This window comes from Dioszegia hungarica (assembly GCF_025882075.1).
Source record: "Dioszegia hungarica strain PDD-24b-2 chromosome Unknown MKK02contig_2, whole genome shotgun sequence".
Classification (NCBI taxonomy): domain Eukaryota; kingdom Fungi; phylum Basidiomycota; class Tremellomycetes; order Tremellales; family Bulleribasidiaceae; genus Dioszegia; species Dioszegia hungarica.
In genome coordinates, this window is record NW_026515766.1 from 553574 (window position 1) to 574067 (window position 20494).

Genomic DNA, 20494 nt, shown 5'->3' on the forward strand with positions numbered 1-20494 from the left:
CAGATGCAACATATTGCTTCATCTTGACAACCTCCAGCTCGTACGCGGCTTGAGAGCCACTCGCCAGACCTGCATGGAGTGACATAATCAAGGTGATAAGTCATTATGGGACGATTGAGAGCCCCCGAGTGTTCGTCCCGCATTGAAATTCGGAAAGGTCAGATCGGAACGAGAGACCAGAGTGATTCAATACTCGGCACTTTCGCCGGGCTCTGGACCGCAGCTCAAGGGCTTTGTGATGCGGCAGCCAGCTCACCTTCAACGACTTCACACCGCATTCCTCAAGCCGCCACACTCGGTCTTGCCGCTTTCGGAAATTTCAGGCACATCACGCGGACATGACGTAACTCTGTCCGACTCGCGGGCCGAGCTCGGCCGTAGATGATCTCGGTGAGCTTGGTTAAGTGACTTCGTACCCGCTTAAGCTCATCTAGAGCAGTCCAAACCATCACACTCAACTCGACGTCATATAGCTGCCTAAGCCTAGACTCATCTCGCGCATCAAGGGTGGAAAAGACCAAAGAGCATCAGCCCGGGGCTTGAGATGTCCGCTGCGATCCCTACTCCACGGCCGCCTGAGGGATCTTGGATGCTCAGGCCCGAGCGCAAGGCTGCATGGGACTATCTACACGAGGCAATGGAGTGCAAGCGCTCTCGTCCTCCTGTACGCCAACACGAGAGACGCCGCTGGTCTGATTTGGAGAGCTGACCGTTTCAGGCGGACGCGTATGACGAGTACACGCAAGGCGCTCCGGTGACTCACACTGCTATACTCCGCTCACTAGAGCAGGTCTATCTGGTGAGCCTTAGCTGATACTCCTATCAGACTCAGCTGAGCTTGGAGCATGCCCCTTCGGTCAAGGATGCAGATCTGGCGGACTTTCTAGGCTTCGTGGAAGCCATCACATTCTCTGTTGCCGATCATCACCGACTCGAAGGTCAGTCGGACGAAGCCTACTACATTGGTTCGACGGTGAGATAGCAGAGGACTTCATCTTCCCCAGAGTCAACGCCCTTACTCAGACTGTACGTTTGGGATGCCTCTCTGCTCCATACAGAGAGCGACGCATACTGTCTGCTGACACTTCAGACCATCTGGCAGCCGGTGTCAGACGAGCACGAACGCTTCATTCCCCCAGTCTTTGCCTTATGGCATTATGTACGTCACTGTCGCACCCTTCTTGGGGTTCCCCAGCCTTCAGATATCGCCGAACCATGGGTCTCTCTCGACGCTATCCCGACCGGTGTCCGAAACTGCCTCGACTTCACTTCGGAGAGCGAATGGGACGGCGCAGCGGTACAGCGGCATATGGAGACGTTCATGTTGGGCTTTGCACAGCATATCCCATTCGAGGCAGAGTCAAGTGTTGCTGCCAATCTGCGAAAGGCGACGGCGGAGGATATAGGGAAGCTTCTGGGCGATCTCAAGAAGGAGTCGTTCAAGACCATGAACCTACATGTTCAGCTCCCTTTGGTATGGAGTGAGTCCTGGTCTTGATTTGGCACGAGCTGGCTTCATGCTGATCCGATAGCCCATAACGAGATGAGCGATGTCAAGCATTTCGTCGTTGAGCGGCCATGGCTAAACCGGGGCCTTACAGTGCGTCTTTCAAGCTGCTCATGTTGGGCTGCAACCTCTAGCGCTCGGTATATCGCTGACAATGGAGTGGTGGTTCGGGGGCCGTCATGCCACATGGTGGAAGTTCAGCGCCTATCCTCAGGTATGTCCCATGTGGGACGTTGCTGATTCTGCAGAACCTCGCTTGATGGGACCGACCCGTATTGTAGCTATATCGTGTATCCCTAGAAACTTGCCTGTGACTATACTTATGGATCTTTGCTCAAGATCATCGTCTGCGTGTCCATAAATCTACCATATGACCTATCTCTGCCCTCCTGTATTGTATCCCTGGCTTCCGCCTTGTCCTTGCCAGTCCATCCCTCCTTGGTTTTGATACTGCTCGCCGCCCGCGGCATACCCAGACATGTAACCTCCTTGCTGCCCCATCCCATCACTCCCTCCGATGTGCCCGTACTGTCCGTACTGCCCCTGCTGCATCTGCCCATACATCTCCTGCCCCTGCCCCATGCCCATCTGCGCCTGCATCTGCTGCATCATCGCCATCTGCATCTGCGCCTGAATCATCGCCTGCGCCTGAGCCTGCGCTTGGGCGAGCACCATCGGATCGAATTGAGCTTGTTGACCGGGTTGTTGGCCGAAGGAGTACTGGTTCGACATGTCCATCCCCATCCCCATGCCGCCATCCATCCCCATCATCCCGTAGTTGCCATCCATCATACCGTTGCCCATCCCCCAGCCCATTCCTGCATTCCCCATGTTCATACCCAACGCTGGGCTGATGCCCGGGCTCATTCCGTATGGGATGGGAGATTGGCCGTTCCCGCGGTATCCGATCTGCTGGCTTGCCATATGGCCCAAGGCGGGAGACGCGGAGTTTGGGGGCAGTTGGCGAGATTTGCGAACGGGGGATTTTGGGCGGAGGTTGTCGATATCGGGATGGAAGGGGAGAGTGTATCGGCCGTCATCACACTGGAAGACTTGGCTCGGATATAGATCTGGGTCGAAGAGGGATGGCGCAGACTCGTCCGCATCAGGCTCAAGGTTCTCGCAGCCCGCCGTGACCCAGCCCCGCCGCACCGTCGATGGGCTGCCGAAGAGATGGAGTCGACGCGTACCGAGGCAGAAGTTCTCAATGAGAGTTTGCAGGTATGGCGGATATCTAGTCTCGATACCATCTGCCTGTCAGCCCATCCTAAAGTGCGATAAGGACTTACCTTCTTCATCCTCCCAGACCATGACGTCCGTATCGACATTGCAGTGCACGAAACGACTGTCCGTGGAGCGTCGCACAGTCCCTCTGATCCCCATCAAGCAGTGTTCCTTCTGCCCAGCAAACAGTCCGCCCTCGTCTCGCCCCTCCTCCCTCTTCGCTCCATTCTTGTTCGTCTTGACCCAGACGATATCCTCCGCCCGCCTGAAACCCCACTTGGCGAAACACTCCCTTCCCCTTTCCAGTCCGTCTCCGGATGCGTGGCCGACCCAAAGAAAGACGAAGCCTGGATCGGCTGATATATTGCGCAGAGGCAGAGAAGCAATGTACGACCAGTCGAGCGGTTGTGGGGGAGTGATGAGGATAGCGTCGAAACGGTTGGTAGATACGGCTGCTTGGATGGATGTAGGTGTGGGGCGCGGCGGACCGGGGTCCGGATCGAGGAGGGGCAGATATAGCGGCGGATGAGACGCATTGTTCATGAGGTCGGCTTTGAGGTCCATAAGACGCTTGAGGGCCGGGTATCTGACTATCAGCCTTCGTCGATTGAGCGAAGGTTGAGCTTACTCTTCGCATATTTCCTCTCGTCCCACCCCGAGAACGTAATTGCTTCCCCACTCTCCGCTCACCCCATACCATTCGCAGTAGTCATTCCGCACTGTCTCCTCTGCTACAACGTAGTTGGCCACGTTCAGCTTGGAGTTGCTCGCGACAGGTGCCCGAGGTCGCGAGGGACCGGCTTCCGAGATTCTAGGTGCGACGGGGAAGACGTGCGCTTTGTCCACCAGCTTCCGGCGCTCTGCCTGGCGCGCCAGAACGTCCCCGAGGAAGGCTCTGTGCGCTGCAAGGGCTGCCATGGTGTATGTTCCGCGTACGTGGTCGAGATGAGGAGCATATAGCAGGTCAGAGCACTCTCGCGCAGGTGGACCTCACCTGCTAAACCCGGCTAAACTCAGAAGTGGCGGCAAGCCTCCATTGTGGCACTGCGACACGTACCGGGGCCCATCCCTTGTGCCGCCACCCCGCCTAGGTACCCTGGATAGGCGAGGAGGGAGTTGACTCGCACAACTCATCAGCTCTCTATTCTGTACCTCATACTACCAAGCTATTATGATCGCTTCTGTAGCCACTCTTCTGCCGCTTCTCGCGGCTCTGTTCTCGCTGCCGGCCGCCCGAGCTCAAGACAAGTCAGTGCAGGACTACCCACAATGGGTCACCAATGACTATACCTGTGGTTAGTGTAGCTCGCAATCCAGAGCCTGAATCTGCTGACTTGTCAGTGATTGATTGTCTGAAGATCTTCAACGAGAGTGTCAAGGACCGACCCAGGTGAGTGGATCTTTTGGCGCTAGAGCCGTAACTAATCTACCAGCCCTGCTACGGACCTCCAAGCGACTCAGTGCATACTCAATGGCTGCAACAAGGACACTATGGGGATGAATATCTACCAGTCGCACTACATCATACAGGCAAGTCTCATGTACCGATACCATTTATTAGCTGAACGATCAGATGTTCTACGCCACTGGCAGTATCTACGAAGACCCCAACATGGGCCAGTGGGGTCAGGGGATCCCTCCGGGACAACAACCTGCCCCTGCTCGAGACCAGAACCAACAAGGCTCTTCGTCGGCAGCGCCCCCGGCCCAAGACGGCGGCGCTCAACCCGCCTCGTCCTCTCCTCCGGCACCAGCCGCTGGGTCGCCGGCTTCTACGATCACGCCCGGTGGCAGCGCTCAGAAGCCGTCAGGTACTGCCAGTGCCACTCCATCGCTCTCGCCCGGCGGGAACAACAGTGGAACAGCAGGCAATGCTGCTGGGAGGGCGATGTCGCCGGTGGGCTTCCTGCCGGCCGCCCTTGTGGCGATTGTATCGGGCATGTCCGGAGCTGTACTGCTGCCGAGTATCTAGTCCACAAAGACGGCGGACGCATGCACCTGTCTCTCCACAGATCAGACCCGATGGCTAGCGTAGACATCGCTCCCTGATCATGCACGTTTCGAGCGTTGGGGCGACTCATTAAAGGAACAGGTTCCTTTCATCCTGTACGCACTGATCACGATCTGACAGGGGAGTTCTCTGTATACTACCACCCTAATAGAGGACACATCCGATATGAGCTCGGTCAGTATCCAAGACCTCGATGCCTCGCCTGACGAGGCCCAGGGCTGTATAATTCTATGGAAGGCTATACTCCTGACCTGTGAGTCTCAGTCGAAATCCGGAGCTACAGACTCGACGCATGACTGACAGGCAGATGGGGTTTTTGGCTCTATTTTCCTCATCACAGTGTTCGTTCTCATCATCATAATAGAGACATGGCGGTACTGGCGTCTCCGAGCGCAGGCGAAGGGACACATCGGGACAATGCGATCTGACCTCGAAGCGCTGAGGAAGAAGATGAGGGTGAAGATCAAGCCGAGACGGGGTCGGAAACCTAGTAAAGCGGAGCAGTAGTATGCAACGAGAGGGTGGACTTCCTTTGTCCAGCATGTCATACTGCCTTTGTCAAAACACGTCGAGGTGTTGGTCAATTTCGTGCAGGTGTCGCTCATGAATGCACCACACACAAAGATGAGCGACTCGGCAGATGGTGGTGACACTAAGCTCCAGGATGCTGTCGACAAGGTCACGATATTCTGTGTGAAGGAGGATCAAGTAATGACCTACGTGGGTGAGCATTGTGGTCCTCACAAACTCTCAAGTGAGCATAGCTGACCCTCGGCAAAGCCGCGATAGTAGGAATGTGGTTCATCACATTTTTTTGCTTCGCCCTACACTCTTACATCCGCCACAAGCGCCTAAAACTCGAGGATGCCTACGTGGAGGACGGCCTGAACCTGGAGGAGGAGGCGCAGCAAGTGATGAAGGGTAGGGTCAAGAGCAAGAGACCCAAAAGGAGCTAGTCGAGACGTACGGGATGCAAGATGTTTGGGTTAAAATAATATTGCCCAGAGTTACTGCGGCAGTGTCTCTGTACGCGGTGTTACTGCATGTCTCACCCTGCGATAATCAGCTAAGGCAGCTGAGGTGAAGAAGGCCGCGATGCGACGATGAACGCTCACCATATCAGCGGATAGTCGAGCTCGTCATCATGCTCACATGACTCCCTTTGTCTGATTCTCCTTTGATCCGACCTCTGGATGGCGCACCTCGCATGTCCCACTCGAACATGCCATCTCCTCGAGGCAGGCTGTCACTGTATGACCTTCACTTACCTCCGATTCTCATACCCTGTACTGACAACTCAGATACCCATCCCGTAACTCTGACTTCTCACATGTTTCCCATCTCCCTCTTGTTTACGTTTTTGGGTCTCATCCTCTCTGGAGTTGCACGAGCGGTATACACCGATCAGGCCTGTGTTGCTGCTTGCTCAGACCGGTCGGTCGTACTTGGACACTTCAGAGGCATCTACGGAAATGAGCGTGAGTCAGACATCCCCCTGCTTAGCTTATTGGCGATCTGCCAGCTGTCAACCCATGTCGATCACTCGTGCTGACGATAGCAGCATACCGCCAGAACTTCACGTTCGCCAACGACTTTGTCAATTGCTGCTGCTCCGGTGAAGAGAATGACAAGTCTCTGGGAAGAGACAAGTCGCTGGCCAGCGCAGGCATCTGTCAGAGCTGCGAAAGCACACCTTGGGCTGTCAAAGATGACTTATCAGTGCGTGATAGACATCAGGATTTTTGCCACCCGCATGCTCAGTCGAGATCTTCCATGCTAACACACTATAGTTGCTACTCGAACTGTGCTCAATCCAGGCTGTGAATGGCTCCGCGGAGAACGCGACGCTGTTCAAGCCACAAGGCTACTCCACATCGGAGGATCGCAGCAAGGCGCCGATCTCGGCCATGGGGTCTTGGGCGGATCCGAGGATCATGACCTCATTAGCGGCCGTACTCATGTCGCTACTGCTATCCTGTGTCATGATGAAACTAGCATAGAAGGAAGGTCTCACATGCAGCATGGCTCGTCAGCTATTTCCTGGTCGGGTGGGGCCAAATTGTGCAAGCTAAACCCCGACATTCACCATGTGAAACAAGCGGGGGAACGCCCGGGATCATGTCATCGACAATGACTCATAGCGGAGATATCGCTCCGCCTCCTCCAGCCTTCTCAACCTGGTACTGGCATATAAAGCTCAAGATCTTTCTTCTTCTCTTCGCCATTTTTCACTTTTTGACAAAACATCGCCGTGTCCCAAAACCACCGTGTCCCAAATCGCACGCGACAATACCAGCAGGCCCGATCCGACCTCCCTCATTCATATTACCCCATTTGAGGCCCCGCACATACACCACCCCTTACTCCTCAGCCTCATTCACCTGCCCCAACCTTACCAAACTACCCGCACTCATCATGTACATCCACCTCACCAACTCCTCCGCACTCGCCGCCGCTCGCCTCGCTCGCACTGCCGCCAAGGAGGATTTCGTCCAGACTCCACCCGGTAGTCCCGAGTTCTCCAAGTGCAAGCGGAAGGTCACTCGGGCGATCAAAAGGGTGAAGAGGCTCGAAAGTCGGCAGAGGCACATCAGCGCTCTCCGCGACTGTGTCTTCGGACTCCAGAAAGCACTCGGACTGGACCGGAACAAAGGACGGATCGAGTACATGACTACGAGTAACGACGCACTGATGGCGGGACTGGCGGCACCTGTCACGGGGATCATGCTTACTGCGGGAGCTGCTGCCATGTATGTCAATCTCTGGTATTGTCTGCTTTGAGTACGCTGACGGACAGAGGGACCGCCTATGTGGCTGGAGCACTAAGCAAGGTCAACAGCGGGAGCAATTGAGAGGCTCAACATGACACGTGAGCTCATTGCTCTTGGTGGCTGTGCAGATGACGTGTGTGAGAGGTGACGTGTGAGCTCATCAACTCTAGGACGGGGCTTGACGTTTACGTGGCGAGATGATAGTCGGGTGGGCTTCGATATTTGTAGATCGGCCAAGCCAAGAATAAATTGAGGGCGCTCCTAGCATCGACTCAGCCAAAGTACTCACTCGACTGACCGATTATGCTGCAGATGACAGAGCGGGCCCAGTCACTCAGCATATAGCTCAAGGTTGTGACGGAATTGGAGCTTATGTGAAACATTCCTTGTTGTTTCAGGAATCACGAGCCGCTCGCCGTTGTCGGCGGTTTACTCCGGCTACTCATTCCGCATCTGCCTCTCACAGCTCCTCTACACCACCCCTCCTCAGCTCACATAGCTAGCATCTCCAGAAGCTCCTCTTCAGCCGGCTCAGTCTCACCGTCAATTCCACTGCTGCTCACGCGACCGCGATCCATCTCCGCTCTCCCCCCTTCACTCAACTCCCCATTCTCCTCTCAGCTACTCGTTCCGCAATGCCAGAAGCGACCCTAGCCACCCATATGATCCTCACCAACGAGTATAAGCTCCTCACCGGTCTCATTGCAAGCACCCCTCCCACACACCCGCTCAACTCCGTCTACGCCGGACAGCTACGCCGCGTCAAACGGGACCTGACGCGATGGCGCAAGATCGAACGGTCCCACAGGCGGGCTCAGGAGAGAGCGCGGGCTATGAAGCGGAAGCGTGCAAGGCAAGGACTGGTAGAGATGTGGACGGAGAAGCTGGAGGAGCTGGGGCCCCAGCAGTATAGCTGGGATGCAGGCGCAAAGGCGGTCGGGGTAGTGCTGTGGGCGATGATCATGGCGGTGGTCTGGGCGGGCATCATACTGGCTCTCATCATTGTGTCTCCCGTTATGTGTCCAGCGCTTCTCATCTTGGGGCTTATGATCATGTGAGTGCTCGCAATAAGCTCAACTTCATCATGCGGCATCCAGCAGAGCTGATCGTTTAGTATCCCTCGTCACATCTACCGCATACACGAGGCAAGGCAGCTCAAGCGACAAAGCGCAGCGTTCCCCGCTTACTTCCACATCCATCACACGTCGCCACCCTCCTCTGTATACCCCAACACCCCCCGCACCTCATCACTCGCCGAACATACTATCGCGGCGCTCAAGGCTGTCTACGGGGCGATTATGATGAGAGGGTCTAGAAAGATGCATGGAGCGGACATGGCGGAAATTGATGGTGAAGATGTGGACTACATGAAGCCGGAGGCGGTGTGAGGCGGACTTTGCTGATAGTACTTGGACTGTCGACCGTCATTTGTACTTGCTACTCCTTCTGAGAGATTTTGGGCCTATAGCTACAATGATACTGTTTGAATTCGATGCTGCCGCTCCCTATTGTCAAGCTTGGCAGCTTTGCGAGCGGCAGGCAACGCAAGATTGGCGTATATATATGGGAGACCTATACAAACCCGTACATGATGCTACCTATACGAAGCAAAAGATGCCCAATCCCACTCTACCAATCTAAGCATATACTCGTCCACCCCTCCGACCTCCTCCTCCTCTTCTTCCTCCCCATCAACCACCATACTCTCATCCCCTACCACCCCCTCATCTCCCGCTCCAGGCGTCATAGGCGTCCCGCCACCCTCAAACCTGACCGCCGTCTTCTTCCCCACCTGCGCCTCCCGCTTCGCCGCCCCATCCGCTTCAAAGTCTCCCATATCCATCTCCCCTTCGCCCAGCGCCACTCTTGCTGCCTGGACATCCTCCTCATCTTCTACCTCCGCCACCATCTTTGCAAACTCCCTCTCTTCGCCCCTTCTCGGCGCATACTCTTCCACAACCTCCGCCTCTGGTTCCTCCTCCACCGGTATATCCTCCACTCCATCCTTCTCTTCCTCCTCGACGAGACGCTTCGGCTCATCCCCATCATACAACGTCTCGCGCCAGTCCACCCGTCCAAAGAACTCGGTCGTAAAGTCCCCTTCTTGGATGATCACCTTATCCAACAATCTCTTTTGATTCGCCTTTTTGAGCATATTCTCCTCCACAGTGTGACTACTGACAAACCGGTAGATATGGACCTCGCGCGTCTGGCCGATCCGGTGCGCTCGGTCCATACATTGCCGGTCCATACTGGGGTTCCAGTCCGAGTCGTAAAAGAAAACCGTGTCCGCTCCGGTCAGGTTGATGCCGACTCCTCCGGACCGGGACGAGGCGATAAAGCAAAAGATCTTGTTGTCCGAGTTGAACCGCTCCGTGATGATTTGACGATCCTCAATCTTGGTGGATCCGTCTAGGCGGAGGTACCGGTGTCCGTTGTAATTGAGGAAGATTTCGAGAATGTCGAGCACGCGCGTCATCTGCGTAAAGATGAGACAGCGGTGCCCGTCCGCTTTGAGATCGCGAAGCATCTCGGCAAGCTTTTGTAGCTTGCCGCAGTCGTACTGCAGGAGGGAGGAGTCTGGGAACGCGATTTGGAGCTTGGTCGATGCGTGATGGAGGGTGTCGAAGGATGGATCAAGGAGGGAGGGGTGCGAGTTAGGTTGGAGAGAGGGGAGTGCGAGGGATGCCAGGTCGCGCGCGGTCGCGGCGGGAGGGATGACGGCAAACTTTTCGACAAGGGGTAAGGAGAGTTTCCGCCGGTCGTCGAGGGATAGGATGAGACCCGAGGATGGTGGGGTCAAATCGTGAACGAGATCCCGCTTGGTCCGAGGAGCGTCAAGAGGGGAGAGCTTCTGTGGTATCTCGCTCAGCATAGAGAGGAAGGTGAACCCGTAGATCGGCCCTGAGCCACACCTGATCCGGTTGACGTCCCGGAGACTCCGCCAGCGCTGTACACTTTCTTCTTCCTCCTTGGCCGCCCGGTACTTGAGCCATCCATCCACCGTCCTCAGATCCATAGGAGGCGGAGCAGGCTGCCTTCCCTTCTGCTTCACCTCGATAGCGTGAGGCAAATGGTCACTCCCGTCCAGTCCCCGCCGAGCGTACGCCGTCCATCCGCTGACGCTCTCGTTCGACGTGATATTGAGATTGAGCGCCGATAGGTCCACCTCGTCCCGCTTCGCCAAGAGCCGCTTGCGGACGAGGATGTCCAGCGGTGTAAAGTCCGCAGCGACCGACCGATCCATCGCAAAGCTGGTGCGTACCGGCCGGACCTCGAATAGGTCGGGGTGATTACAGACTTTCCGAAGCTGCATGAGGGTGTTCATAACGCCGAGGTAGCCGCCGCTCGTGAGTGCGTCCTTGGTAGACGCGCGCGACATGAACTCGTCGTAGAGGAACCGCTGGCGCTTGGAGAGACGGCAGTAGACCACGTGCTCGAATTTGCCCGGGAGCTGCTTTTCGACCTCTGCTTTGAGGCGGCGGAGGATGAAGGGTCGAAGGAGAGTGTGAAGCTTGGATACGGTCGCTAAGGCCTGTTCGTCCAGTACATCGCCGGATTCGACCGCCTTATCCATCGGATCTGGTCATCAGCTCACTCATCATATCACAATGGCGTGACCTACTGGAGAACCACTCGACAAAGTCCCGATGATTCGCAAACCCCACCACGGCCGTCGCCTCCTCCGCCACCCCATGCGGCATCAAAAAGTACAGCAGACTCCACAGCTCCATCAAATTATTCTGAAGCGGCGTCCCCGTCAACAACAACCTCCGCTGCGCCTTGAACCCCAGCAGCGTCTGCCATCGCTGACTCCGGAAATTCTTGATGTTGTGCGCCTCGTCGAGGATCATATAGACCCACGATTTTCGCCGAAAGATGTGCTGGTCGGCGAGGACGATCTGATAGGATGTGATGCACACCTGCCACGAGTGCTCGGTGAGCCACCCGACCCGTTTTTCTTTGCGTTCCTTTTGGGAGCCATAGTACGTGAGGACCTTGAAGCCGGGAAGAAACTTTTTGAACTCCATTTCCCAATTGAGAATGACGGAGGTGGGGACGATGACGAGGTGTTGGCCCCAGACACCGCGGTCGCATGCAAGGTGAGCGAGGAGGGAGATGGTCTGGATGGTTTTGCTAGACGTCAACTGACTGGATGTAATATAATCTGATGTTGCCAACTCACCCAAGACCCATCTCATCCGCCAAGATCCCATTCATATTGTTCGCGTAGAGCCCCGCCAGCCAGTCAAGCCCGGCATGCTGGTATGGCCGCAGCGTTCCGCGAAGGAGGAACGGTACCCTTGTTTTAGGCGCATTCGGGTCTTCCTCGACCTCCATCCCGCGCTCGCCGGCCGCTACATCGCCGATCTCTCCCACTTCCTCCTCCTCCTCCTCGCTTTCTTCTTCCTCTGAAGATAGCTCGGGAGTTTGCTCTGGCGTGATCTTCACCTCCTCAATTCTGACCTTCTTGGGCGGGGGAGGCGGATTATCCTCGGGGGTCCAGACTTGACGAGCCCGTCTTTGCCGCTTTCCGCCGTCGTTGAGAAGGGTGTGGGAGTCGCCATGAAGGTTCTCGTCGAGAAGAGACTGGTCGACCGAGCTCGGGCCATCCCCTTTGACGGGTACAGTCCCGTCGTCTGACTCCGCCTTGGCCTCGTCGGAGGACGGCACGCCGTACCGCCGCAAAAGCTCCTCGATGGGCATATCCGCATCCGCCAAAAGCCCTTCGTCCTCACTATCCGCCTTGTCCCCTCCGCCTTCGCCCTCTCCGCCATCCTCAGCCTCCTCCATCTCCAGATCCATCGCCTCGTCCGCGTCCTCGTCGGAATCACCATTGACGGAGAACTCGATATCGTCCGCGTCCGGGTCGGCCTTTTCAAGGAGGTGGGAGGGAGGGGCGACATGACGAGCTCGTCGGGAACGGATAACAGGGACTGGGCCCGAGCCGGTAGGAGCGGGGTCGGCCCGAGTGGATTCGTCCGCGGTAAGGATTACTGGGGCAGAGGCGGTAGGGACAGGCTCGAGGGGTGCGTCGGCGGGGATATTTTCTTCCGGGGCTGCCTCGGCGACGGGTCTGTCGTGAATGGCAGCCAACGGAGAGGGGTCTTCCAGGTCGACGAGGAGATCCCGGATGTCGGCCGGTGGTGAAGCGGAACCCGGGTCGGACCCGCTCTCACCCATGCGCCCCGAGCTGTCGTCGTTGTTGTTGTCCCCGATTTTCTCGTCATCCAGAGCAGGATCGAGCGCTGAAACAGGGCGGATCACCTCAGATTCCGCCGGAAGACCGTCCCCATCCTCTTGATCCTCCCCTTCAAGCCCAAAGACCCCTTCCACCTCATCCACCTCCATATCTTCCTCATCCCGCTCCACTTCCGGCTGCCCCGTCTTCTCGTCCCCTTCTGCGTCTTCAGCACCTGGATTCACCTCTTCCCCGTTTCCATCCTCCCCTTCCTCGTCCGAGTCGTCCGCAGACGAAACATCTTCCGTCCCATCACTAGCCTCTTCCTCCGCCTCCTCATCATCCCCATACTGCTGCTGCGCCTCCAACAGCCCCGTGCTCCTCTGCAGCATATTTTGCAAATGTTCCTTCCCCAGCCGGTCCTGTTCCGCCTTTTGCGCCTCCGTCATCCGTGCCTTGATCACCTATACTCATCAGCTATCACCCTTTTTTCCCGTGCCCAACCAACACCGATTCTAGCTCACCTTGACGGCCAACCCCCACTTCCTTCTTAGACCCTTAATAACGTCCCTCCCTTTCCGCTTCATCTCCCTCTCCACCTCTGCCTTCTCCCTATCCTCCCTCCCCTCCAGATGCTCCCAATACGCCATTACCAACCTCGCTATTCTTTTGCAGTATACCAGCTTCGCCCTCGCCTCATCAAGCATCGCATTCCGTACCTGCCGCATATGAGCCATCAGGTGATCCTGATGATCCTGCTGCCGCTGGACGAGCGGCGCCTTGCTTTTAGCCAAGCTCGCAGATTTCGGTCCGTCATAATCCGGATCATCTAGCAGACGTAAAAGCCGACCCTGAGATTGTAGGTAGTTGACGCGGTTCCGGATGAAGCCTTCCCGCGCCGCCCGTAACTCGAGCGCGGGAAGTTCTGGCGGGGGGCCAGAGTCTTCGAGGAGGATGAAGGAGGTGAGGACGGAGGAGATGTTGCCGCCGTGAGGAGGAGCAGGAGGCGGGCGTTGGAGGGGGTCGGTATACCAGATCCGGTTCGGGCCGACTCGGCGGGGCCGGACGCGGTGCGGAGGAGGGGGAAAGGGGATGTGTGCGAGCGAAGGAAGGGCGGGTGCAAGGGGTGTGGGTGGTTCTCCCGGTGATGTGGGTTCAGGCTCGGGGTCCGGGTCAGCCTCGGGCTCGGGTTCGGCGATGGGGGAGGACACCAACGGATCGAGTAGACGGATCTTAGGCGGTCGGCCAGGTTTCCGCTTGACGACTGGCGTCGCTGGCTCGGATGAGGTAAGGACATCCTCTGTGGGATCGGCTGAATCATCAAGCAGCGGGCGGACTTTGGGTGGTCTACCCGGACCCCGCTTGATCACCGGCAGATTGGGCAGGGACGCCCTCCCCTTGCCTTTCGTTTCCCCTACAGCACCAGCGTCGTCCACCTCCGGTATCGTTGCGCCAGAGACGCTTGCGCGAGCCTTCTTCCGTACCGGCTCTAGCGGCGGAGGCATTGACTCCCGCTCCGTCTTGACCCGGCCTTTCCCCTTTCCCTGTACCTCCTCCACCGGTTGAGCAGCTGCATCCGCCTTCTTCTTGCCCTTCGTGTCTGTGGTACTGGCATCGCTGAGCCGAGACTTTCCCTTGCTGGAGGTTGCAGCGGCTGGAGCTTCCGCAACGACCTCCGCTTTTGGCGCGGAGAGAATATCAGTGATATCGTGTGCTTGGCGGCGGGTCGTGCGGGATGGAAGGGAGTTGCGGGGTCGAGAGGGGCCAGCGACCGCATTGGGAGGTGGAGGAGGCGCGAGGTCGAAAAGATTGTGGTTGAACCGCTTATACTGGATAGTCAGCTTCGCAAGGCGGACCTTTGAGCCCTTCAGCTTACATCTAAGAACACCGGCGAGTTGTCTACCTTGGCGAGCTACTTGGTCAGCTTGGAGAGACAGACCAGAATCTCATAGCTGACATACCTGAGGATCCCATCCAGTCACCATAGTTACGAACCTCTCCAGGTGGAATTTCTCCCTAACGGCCGTATCATGCCCATCAACCACCAGGCGCAATTCCTCCTCCTTCTCCTTCAGCAGCTCGTCCTTCCGCGCTTGGACCGCCTCTGGGCCTAGACGAGTGTTGATCTGCCGCAGCTCCTTCTCTGTTGGTGCGCGGACGTTTCCTGAAGCTGTGGGAGCCGATGTAGAGGTTGATGCCTGAGCGGGAGTGGGGAGTGATGGGCGCACGCGAAGAGTCCGGGGAGGTGGTGCTCGGGTGACGGGCGTCTTCTTGACAGGAGCCATCATCCCTGACGGTCCGGCAGCAGCGTCTGATGACTCTGGGAGTGTTCTCGGAGCCTCTGCGCCGTTGTCTGAGGGCAGCGGAGCAGCTTCCATATCCACGTCCATGATGGACCACCTCCACCGCGGTCGGTCGGAACGAAATCCCGATGCACCCGATTCGATCTCGCTCGGGCGGTAGAGGCGGGCTCTGTGGACCTGGAAAGGCCGGTGAGAGCTGCTAGGATGTCGATAGTAGGTAGAAAGATGTATAGAGGTTAATAATCATATCCCTAAGTTGAGCGCGAAGTGGGGAGAGCGCGACGAAGGAGGCGGAGATTGCCGGCAATAGGTGGGAAGTGGCGCATGTGGAGGTCCGTCAACAGCTATGGCGATGATCAGGTCAATCATACCTTAACCCTACTATACGAACTCCAGGAAGGCTCAGAGATGGCAGGCTCAACAGTAGCTGTGATGCGCACCGCCAATACTCCGTCTCCCCAGATCCTGCGAGCTGCAAAATCAGCTGCGAGCTCGCCGCATGCGCTCATCAATCTCACCCGGCTCGTCAAGTCGCTGGACGCCAAGATACCTGCGTCGGAACCGGGTGATAGTCCGCTCGTCGACTTGTCTGGGCTGTCCGCTGTTCAGCGGAGAAAGGACTGGGAGGTGAGCTACCCGGTGCACCTTTTGGGGCAAGCGAAGCTGACGTACTAGTGGTTGTTGTATGCTCGGGCGGTCCTGGATTTTCTGAGGGATGGTAATGAAGGGTGAGCTTCGCATTTGGAGCAGAGGATGTGTGATTGCCAAGAGAAAGCTGACTGTCTAGGTCTTCATCGTCGACCAAGACCATCGCCGAGCTCACTACCAGCGTCAACGGTATCATCGCTCGATACGAAGCTACGGTCGGCCCTTCTCTCGCGGGGCCTGCGCAGGCTACGTCCCCTCCCAGTCACAGTAATGCCGATCTAGTATCCGCACATGGGGCTGCTCCGACCCGAGCAATGTCCCTATCGATACCACCCTCAGCGATGGCCCCGCACGTCGAGCCCTCCTCAGCAACTCGCCGTCGACGCGCTGTCCCCTCTTTATCCGAATACCTTTCCAAGCGGGAACGTGAAGACGCCCGAGGCGGTGAAATCGGCCTTCTCCCTCTCGGCGGGGACGCAAGAAGAGGAACAGGCGGACCAACCAAGTCGCAGGGGGACCAGCTGCTCGCGGGACAGCGAAGCGAGGGGGTCATGGGCAACTCGCAATGGCATGAAGAGCTGGGGGGGCAGCTGGCCGAAGTGAGCTGTCCTGCCTGCCGCCGCGCTGAGGCAAAAGCTGACTAGGAAGATGTCACACCGGCTGAAATTGAATGCTATACATTTTTCAAACTCGCTCGAGGCGGAGAAATCTCTCTTGGAAACGTCGCAGCAGACGCTGGAAAGTGAGTTGGAATCGACATTCGATCGGTGATTGTGCGATGAGGCCGGAGCTGACGGGTGTAGGCAACCTCGTGGCGACTCAGGCGTCCAAGAAACAGCTTGGGACGGTCAGCAGTAAAGGGAGGGGAACGACGTGCTTGACGCTGGGAGTGATCATTCTGGTATTGATCATTTTTGTGTGGACGTACATGCTCATCAGATTCACCTAGGGCGTATGTAAACAATAGCTAGGCAATGGGCTTGATGTGAGTGAGCTACCAGGTTACATCGTGAGCAGGCTAGTAGGATGCTCCGAAATCGAATACAGATCTAGGGATAGAGATCCGGCGTGGAGTAGCGACCTAGCGATGTTCTCAGAAGTTTCAAGGTCGACTTCAGGTTTAAGAGGGATATCCCAAGCCATTATCAGGAGAGTCAGTATGGGGACCAGGACCTGCGATCGATACGAGTCGATATACAGTACATCCAACGCATCTCGTCTACTCCTCTAATTCTCCCACCGTAATCCCGTCTTGTGTGGTTCTGAGAGTCAGCTTATACACCATGAAGACCTCTACCCTGTCCGTACTAGCTAGAGCTTGGGATCGGTAAGGAGTACGGAACATACGGATCAAAGGATGTAATTGGGCCAGGAAGGTGATAGCCCACCTAGATCAAGTCAGCTTTCCATCCCACGAGTATCGTAGATTTGATCATCAAAGCTTACATCAGGTAGCAGCAGGTGATAGTGAGCGCGATGCTACTCCGGATCAATCTACGATATCAGCTGCGTACTCATCGGCAGCGCAGTGAGGATGGAAGAGGAGCAGACACGCACGCCTGGTTCTTCCCCCTGGGCGTGAACATCCACCCGGCGGTCGCTGCGATCGCGCAGATCATCGCGATCCAGACGACGGTCATGAATGAGCTCATGGTGTGTGTTTGGGGAGATGGGAGATGTAGATGATAGAGGTCGACAGCAAAGGTGTCTGAGAAGGAGGGCCTTGGGTGGTGGCGGATTGATCAATGGGAAATCGCTTTACGTAAAGCCTCTGGTACAATGGCGGAATTTTGGATCGCTACGATCCATGACTTGTCCATCTACCTGAGCACCGTATCAGGCGGCACCATGTCCCGTATAGAGACCTTTACTCGCCTCTTAGCGAGGCGTAAGCTCCCTCTGCGGCATCTCAGCGGAGTCCGAGCCAAATCGCACGCTGCGCACGCCTTCGCTCGGGACGCATCAGGAGACGCAGGTCCTTCGACCCCTTCACCCCGATCTCTGTTCTCGGATGTCCCGCTCAACCTCGGCCGGAGCGGGAAAGGCAAAGAGAGGGAACGGGTCAGTTATCGGCCCGAAACGGCTGGCGTCTCAACGGAGCAACGAGCATACTTTGCTGGCGAGGACGAGGGAGGGCTACCGGGATGGGGGGACGGGACGGACGAAGCGAGTCTGGCGGGGTTAGAGCCTGGTCGTGTTGTCGAATGTCGGCGGTGAGTCCTTCTTGCTCTCATAGGGAGGCCAAGCTGATAGACAGATCCGGAACATTCTCCATCGGTCTCCTTCTGGCCTCGGTGATGTCCAACGGTCGAGCGCGCCTGATCCTCCTGCGCCAATCCGGCGAAATATGGCCTATCGCCCCGAAGGACGTCCAATTCGTCATGCCCCAATCGCTCATCCCGCGCGGTCTGTACGAGCGGTGCTGGTCCCCCGACCTCCTCGAGGCGTGGGCTAAGGGCGATGTCGGCGCAGCGCCCGAGGAAGCAGCCGATGGGGATATGATGGCTGCGCGGCGGGAGGCGGTGGTCATTATCCGGAAAGTCGGGAGGGAGACCGAACGGATGGTCAATCGTCTGAGCGGGTCTGGTGGGGGCGGCGTGGATGCCGTCTGGGTAAAGAGGACCGAGGGGCTGAGCGAGGAAGAGAGGGGGAGGATCACCGCTGCCGAAGCGGCGGATATCCTTCTTTCTACGGATGGACCAGAAGGGCGGAGGACGAAACCCAATACGCTACCGGCGTATGCGGCACACCGGATGCTCATCGCCCGGTCAGACCTGTTTGTCGCGGACGACGGGGAGATGTGGGACACGGGCGTCTTTCTCGTCCGGAGCCGGGCGGAACGGGCGCGCTTCCAGGCGGTCACGACGTGGGTGGACGGCGCAACCCCAGAGGACGCGGCGATACTCCAGGCATTCGTCGATAAGGCTCGCGCAGCCCTCGCTCAGATGCCAAACCAAACATCCCCGGTAGAATGGAGCGAGACGGACCGGGCCATCATCTCGATGCTCTTCCTCCGGCTGTTCGAAACGCGTACGACTCAGCACTCTCCCTCGGACAGACTGAGCGTCGCTATTCTCCGCGCCCTGGACCCTTATCCCGGAGCCATCGCCGACCAAAGGTGCATCGCCCACCTTCTAACAGACCTCGGTTGTCTGCCGCCCTCCGACTCGCTCGAAACTTCCAAAGCGATCGAAACGGAATCTCGGTCCATATCCCTTGCGGGTCTCTCCCTGCCTACTCGCGTGGGCGGGGATGACCTTTTCAACGGGACAGAGCTCGACTCGCTGCGGGAAGACTTTTCCAGTCATACCGTCTGGGTTATTGACGACATCACCGCGCAAGAACTAGACGATGGGATCTCCATCTCCCGCATAGAGGGATCAGAGGACGTATGGGTCCACGTCCACATCGCGGACCCTACGCGGATCATACCGCTGGACCACCCCATGGCGGTCCGGGCGAGTTTTAGGGGGACAGCGCTATACCTGCCCGAAGGGAACGTCCCGCTGATAGACCTCGCAGGGGCCAAGGGGCTTAGTCTCGGCTCGGCGGGTGACGGGGAAGAGGAGGGGCGGGCAGTGATGACATTCTCTGCGCGTCTGGGGGCGGATGGGCAGATCAAGGAGAGTCTTGTTCGGCCCGGATGGATCAAGGAACCCCGGTTGACGACGTACGCGGATGTCGACGCTGCATTTGGTGTACCCACATCCACTCCCGTCCGTCCCTTCGGCCTCGTCACATCTATCGAGGAAGCTTCACCTGCTCGGCGAGACCCAATCAACCCGGCGGAAATACCCCAGCTAGACCTTTTACGGAGTACAGCCGTCGCCCGCCGAGCCCAGCGCCTCCGGTCCAGCGGCCTCGACTTTGGCGCATCGCTCGCCTCGTCGCGCCTCCTCATCCGCTCTCCGCCCTACCACAACATCTTCACTCCCTCTTCCCTCCCTTCTGTTTCCACCCCATTCCCCTCCGCCCCCTTGATCGACTATACCCTCCCCGCCTCTCCCCCATCCACGGCCATATCGGCCGCCGCGGCCGTCGCCGAGATGATGATGCTCGCAGGTCGCGTCGCCGCATCGTACTGCATGATTCACGGCGTTGCGGTCCCATACCGCGGTGCCGTCGCCCCTTCAGAATTACACATCCCCGGTCGGCCCGAGGCGTCCATGTCGATCGAGGAACTTCTCGCTCATCGTAAACCCGATGCGAGTATCGACCCTTTTATTGTATGGAAGTCCCGCGTCGCGTTCGCGCCAAGCACAGTGACGACCGATCCGCGACCCCACTGGAATATGGGGTTCGTAGGAGATGAACTCGGGTATACGCGCGCTACCTCACCATTGAGGCGGTACGACGACCTTCTCGTGCATTGGCAGTTGAAGAGTCATCTCGCCATGCGGGCCGGAATAGACTGGGGCCGAGTCCTCGACGAAGGAGAAATGGGGGTACTGGCCAAGCGAGTCAAGGGCGCCCAGTTGAGGGGGAGACGGGCGGGTATCGCCTCCGAGGCATTCTGGCAAGCTGGGGTATTTGCGGGGCAGCTCGCCAAGCCGCGGTATGCCGAGAAGGAAGGGGAGGTGGATCTGCGCGAGCCGGTCACAGGGAGAGTGGCGGGTCCGAGCATAGGGATGCGGGGCAAGATGTCGACCCCGATTCGGGTGGAAGGGCTGGGGGTGGTGGCGCGCCTCTTGAGTGAGGCGAGGGAGTTTGAGGTCGGCGAGGAGGTGCAAGTGAGGATTGAAATGGCGGTGCAGTGGCCACGGCCGATCGTGGGGGCTGTACTTGCTTAGCGCGTAGACGTCTAGATAACGTAGAGAGGGAATGTGAGTTGTAGCTATAGAAGTAGAT

At 57.6% G+C, this 20494-nt stretch overlaps 11 protein-coding genes across 11 annotated transcripts; 8 read left to right on the forward strand and 3 right to left on the reverse strand.

The window, feature by feature from the left end:
• Positions 1–544: 544 nt before the first annotated feature.
• On the forward strand, positions 545–1767 carry MKK02DRAFT_39566 (uncharacterized protein; the record flags this gene model as incomplete). The annotated part of the gene is made up of 8 exons (XM_053090659.1): positions 545–664; positions 719–799; positions 845–938; positions 986–1026; positions 1091–1481; positions 1533–1600; positions 1668–1721; positions 1756–1767. The coding sequence occupies 8 exons, from the start codon at positions 545–547 to the stop codon at positions 1765–1767; spliced, it is 861 nt and encodes a 286-aa protein (XP_052949047.1).
• Positions 1768–2302: 535 nt separating this feature from the next.
• Positions 2303–3649, reverse strand: MKK02DRAFT_13061 (MT-A70-domain-containing protein; the record flags this gene model as incomplete). Its single annotated transcript, XM_053085528.1, has 3 exons — positions 2303–2757; positions 2797–3317; positions 3360–3649. Coding segments are annotated over 3 exons (1266 nt in total), but the record flags the coding sequence as incomplete, so codon positions are not given.
• Positions 3650–3902: 253 nt separating this feature from the next.
• MKK02DRAFT_39568 (uncharacterized protein) lies at positions 3903–4703 on the forward strand (the record flags this gene model as incomplete). Its single annotated transcript, XM_053090660.1, has 4 exons — positions 3903–4026; positions 4073–4121; positions 4165–4272; positions 4325–4703. 4 exons carry the CDS (start codon positions 3903–3905, stop codon positions 4701–4703), a joined length of 660 nt encoding a protein of 219 aa, XP_052949049.1.
• Positions 4704–4907: 204 nt separating this feature from the next.
• On the forward strand, positions 4908–5249 carry MKK02DRAFT_39569 (uncharacterized protein; the record flags this gene model as incomplete). The annotated part of the gene is made up of 2 exons (XM_053090661.1): positions 4908–4995; positions 5050–5249. 2 exons carry the CDS (start codon positions 4908–4910, stop codon positions 5247–5249), a joined length of 288 nt encoding a protein of 95 aa, XP_052949050.1.
• An 823-nt stretch (positions 5250–6072) lies between these two features.
• Positions 6073–6742, forward strand: MKK02DRAFT_29373 (uncharacterized protein; the record flags this gene model as incomplete). The annotated part of the gene is made up of 3 exons (XM_053087808.1): positions 6073–6220; positions 6304–6461; positions 6560–6742. 3 exons carry the CDS (start codon positions 6073–6075, stop codon positions 6740–6742), a joined length of 489 nt encoding a protein of 162 aa, XP_052949051.1.
• Positions 6743–7157: 415 nt separating this feature from the next.
• MKK02DRAFT_39570 (uncharacterized protein) lies at positions 7158–7594 on the forward strand (the record flags this gene model as incomplete). The annotated part of the gene is made up of 2 exons (XM_053090663.1): positions 7158–7492; positions 7540–7594. The coding sequence occupies 2 exons, from the start codon at positions 7158–7160 to the stop codon at positions 7592–7594; spliced, it is 390 nt and encodes a 129-aa protein (XP_052949052.1).
• Positions 7595–8148: 554 nt separating this feature from the next.
• On the forward strand, positions 8149–8901 carry MKK02DRAFT_39571 (uncharacterized protein; the record flags this gene model as incomplete). Its single annotated transcript, XM_053090664.1, has 2 exons — positions 8149–8531; positions 8628–8901. 2 exons carry the CDS (start codon positions 8149–8151, stop codon positions 8899–8901), a joined length of 657 nt encoding a protein of 218 aa, XP_052949053.1.
• Positions 8902–9107: 206 nt separating this feature from the next.
• MKK02DRAFT_19282 (SNF2 family N-terminal domain-containing protein) lies at positions 9108–12697 on the reverse strand (the record flags this gene model as incomplete). Its single annotated transcript, XM_053086069.1, has 3 exons — positions 9108–11095; positions 11139–11650; positions 11700–12697. The coding sequence occupies 3 exons, from the start codon at positions 12695–12697 to the stop codon at positions 9108–9110; spliced, it is 3498 nt and encodes a 1165-aa protein (XP_052949054.1).
• Positions 12698–15406: 2709 nt separating this feature from the next.
• MKK02DRAFT_39573 (uncharacterized protein) lies at positions 15407–16595 on the forward strand (the record flags this gene model as incomplete). The annotated part of the gene is made up of 5 exons (XM_053090665.1): positions 15407–15625; positions 15674–15726; positions 15786–16245; positions 16295–16388; positions 16450–16595. The coding sequence occupies 5 exons, from the start codon at positions 15407–15409 to the stop codon at positions 16593–16595; spliced, it is 972 nt and encodes a 323-aa protein (XP_052949055.1).
• Positions 16596–16873: 278 nt separating this feature from the next.
• On the reverse strand, positions 16874–17298 carry MKK02DRAFT_39574 (ATPase, V0 complex, subunit E1/e2; the record flags this gene model as incomplete). The annotated part of the gene is made up of 4 exons (XM_053090666.1): positions 16874–16908; positions 16994–17034; positions 17093–17140; positions 17204–17298. 4 exons carry the CDS (start codon positions 17296–17298, stop codon positions 16874–16876), a joined length of 219 nt encoding a protein of 72 aa, XP_052949056.1.
• Positions 17299–17494: 196 nt separating this feature from the next.
• On the forward strand, positions 17495–20436 carry MKK02DRAFT_39575 (putative exoribonuclease II; the record flags this gene model as incomplete). The annotated part of the gene is made up of 2 exons (XM_053090667.1): positions 17495–17859; positions 17904–20436. The coding sequence occupies 2 exons, from the start codon at positions 17495–17497 to the stop codon at positions 20434–20436; spliced, it is 2898 nt and encodes a 965-aa protein (XP_052949057.1).
• Positions 20437–20494: the final 58 nt, after the last annotated feature.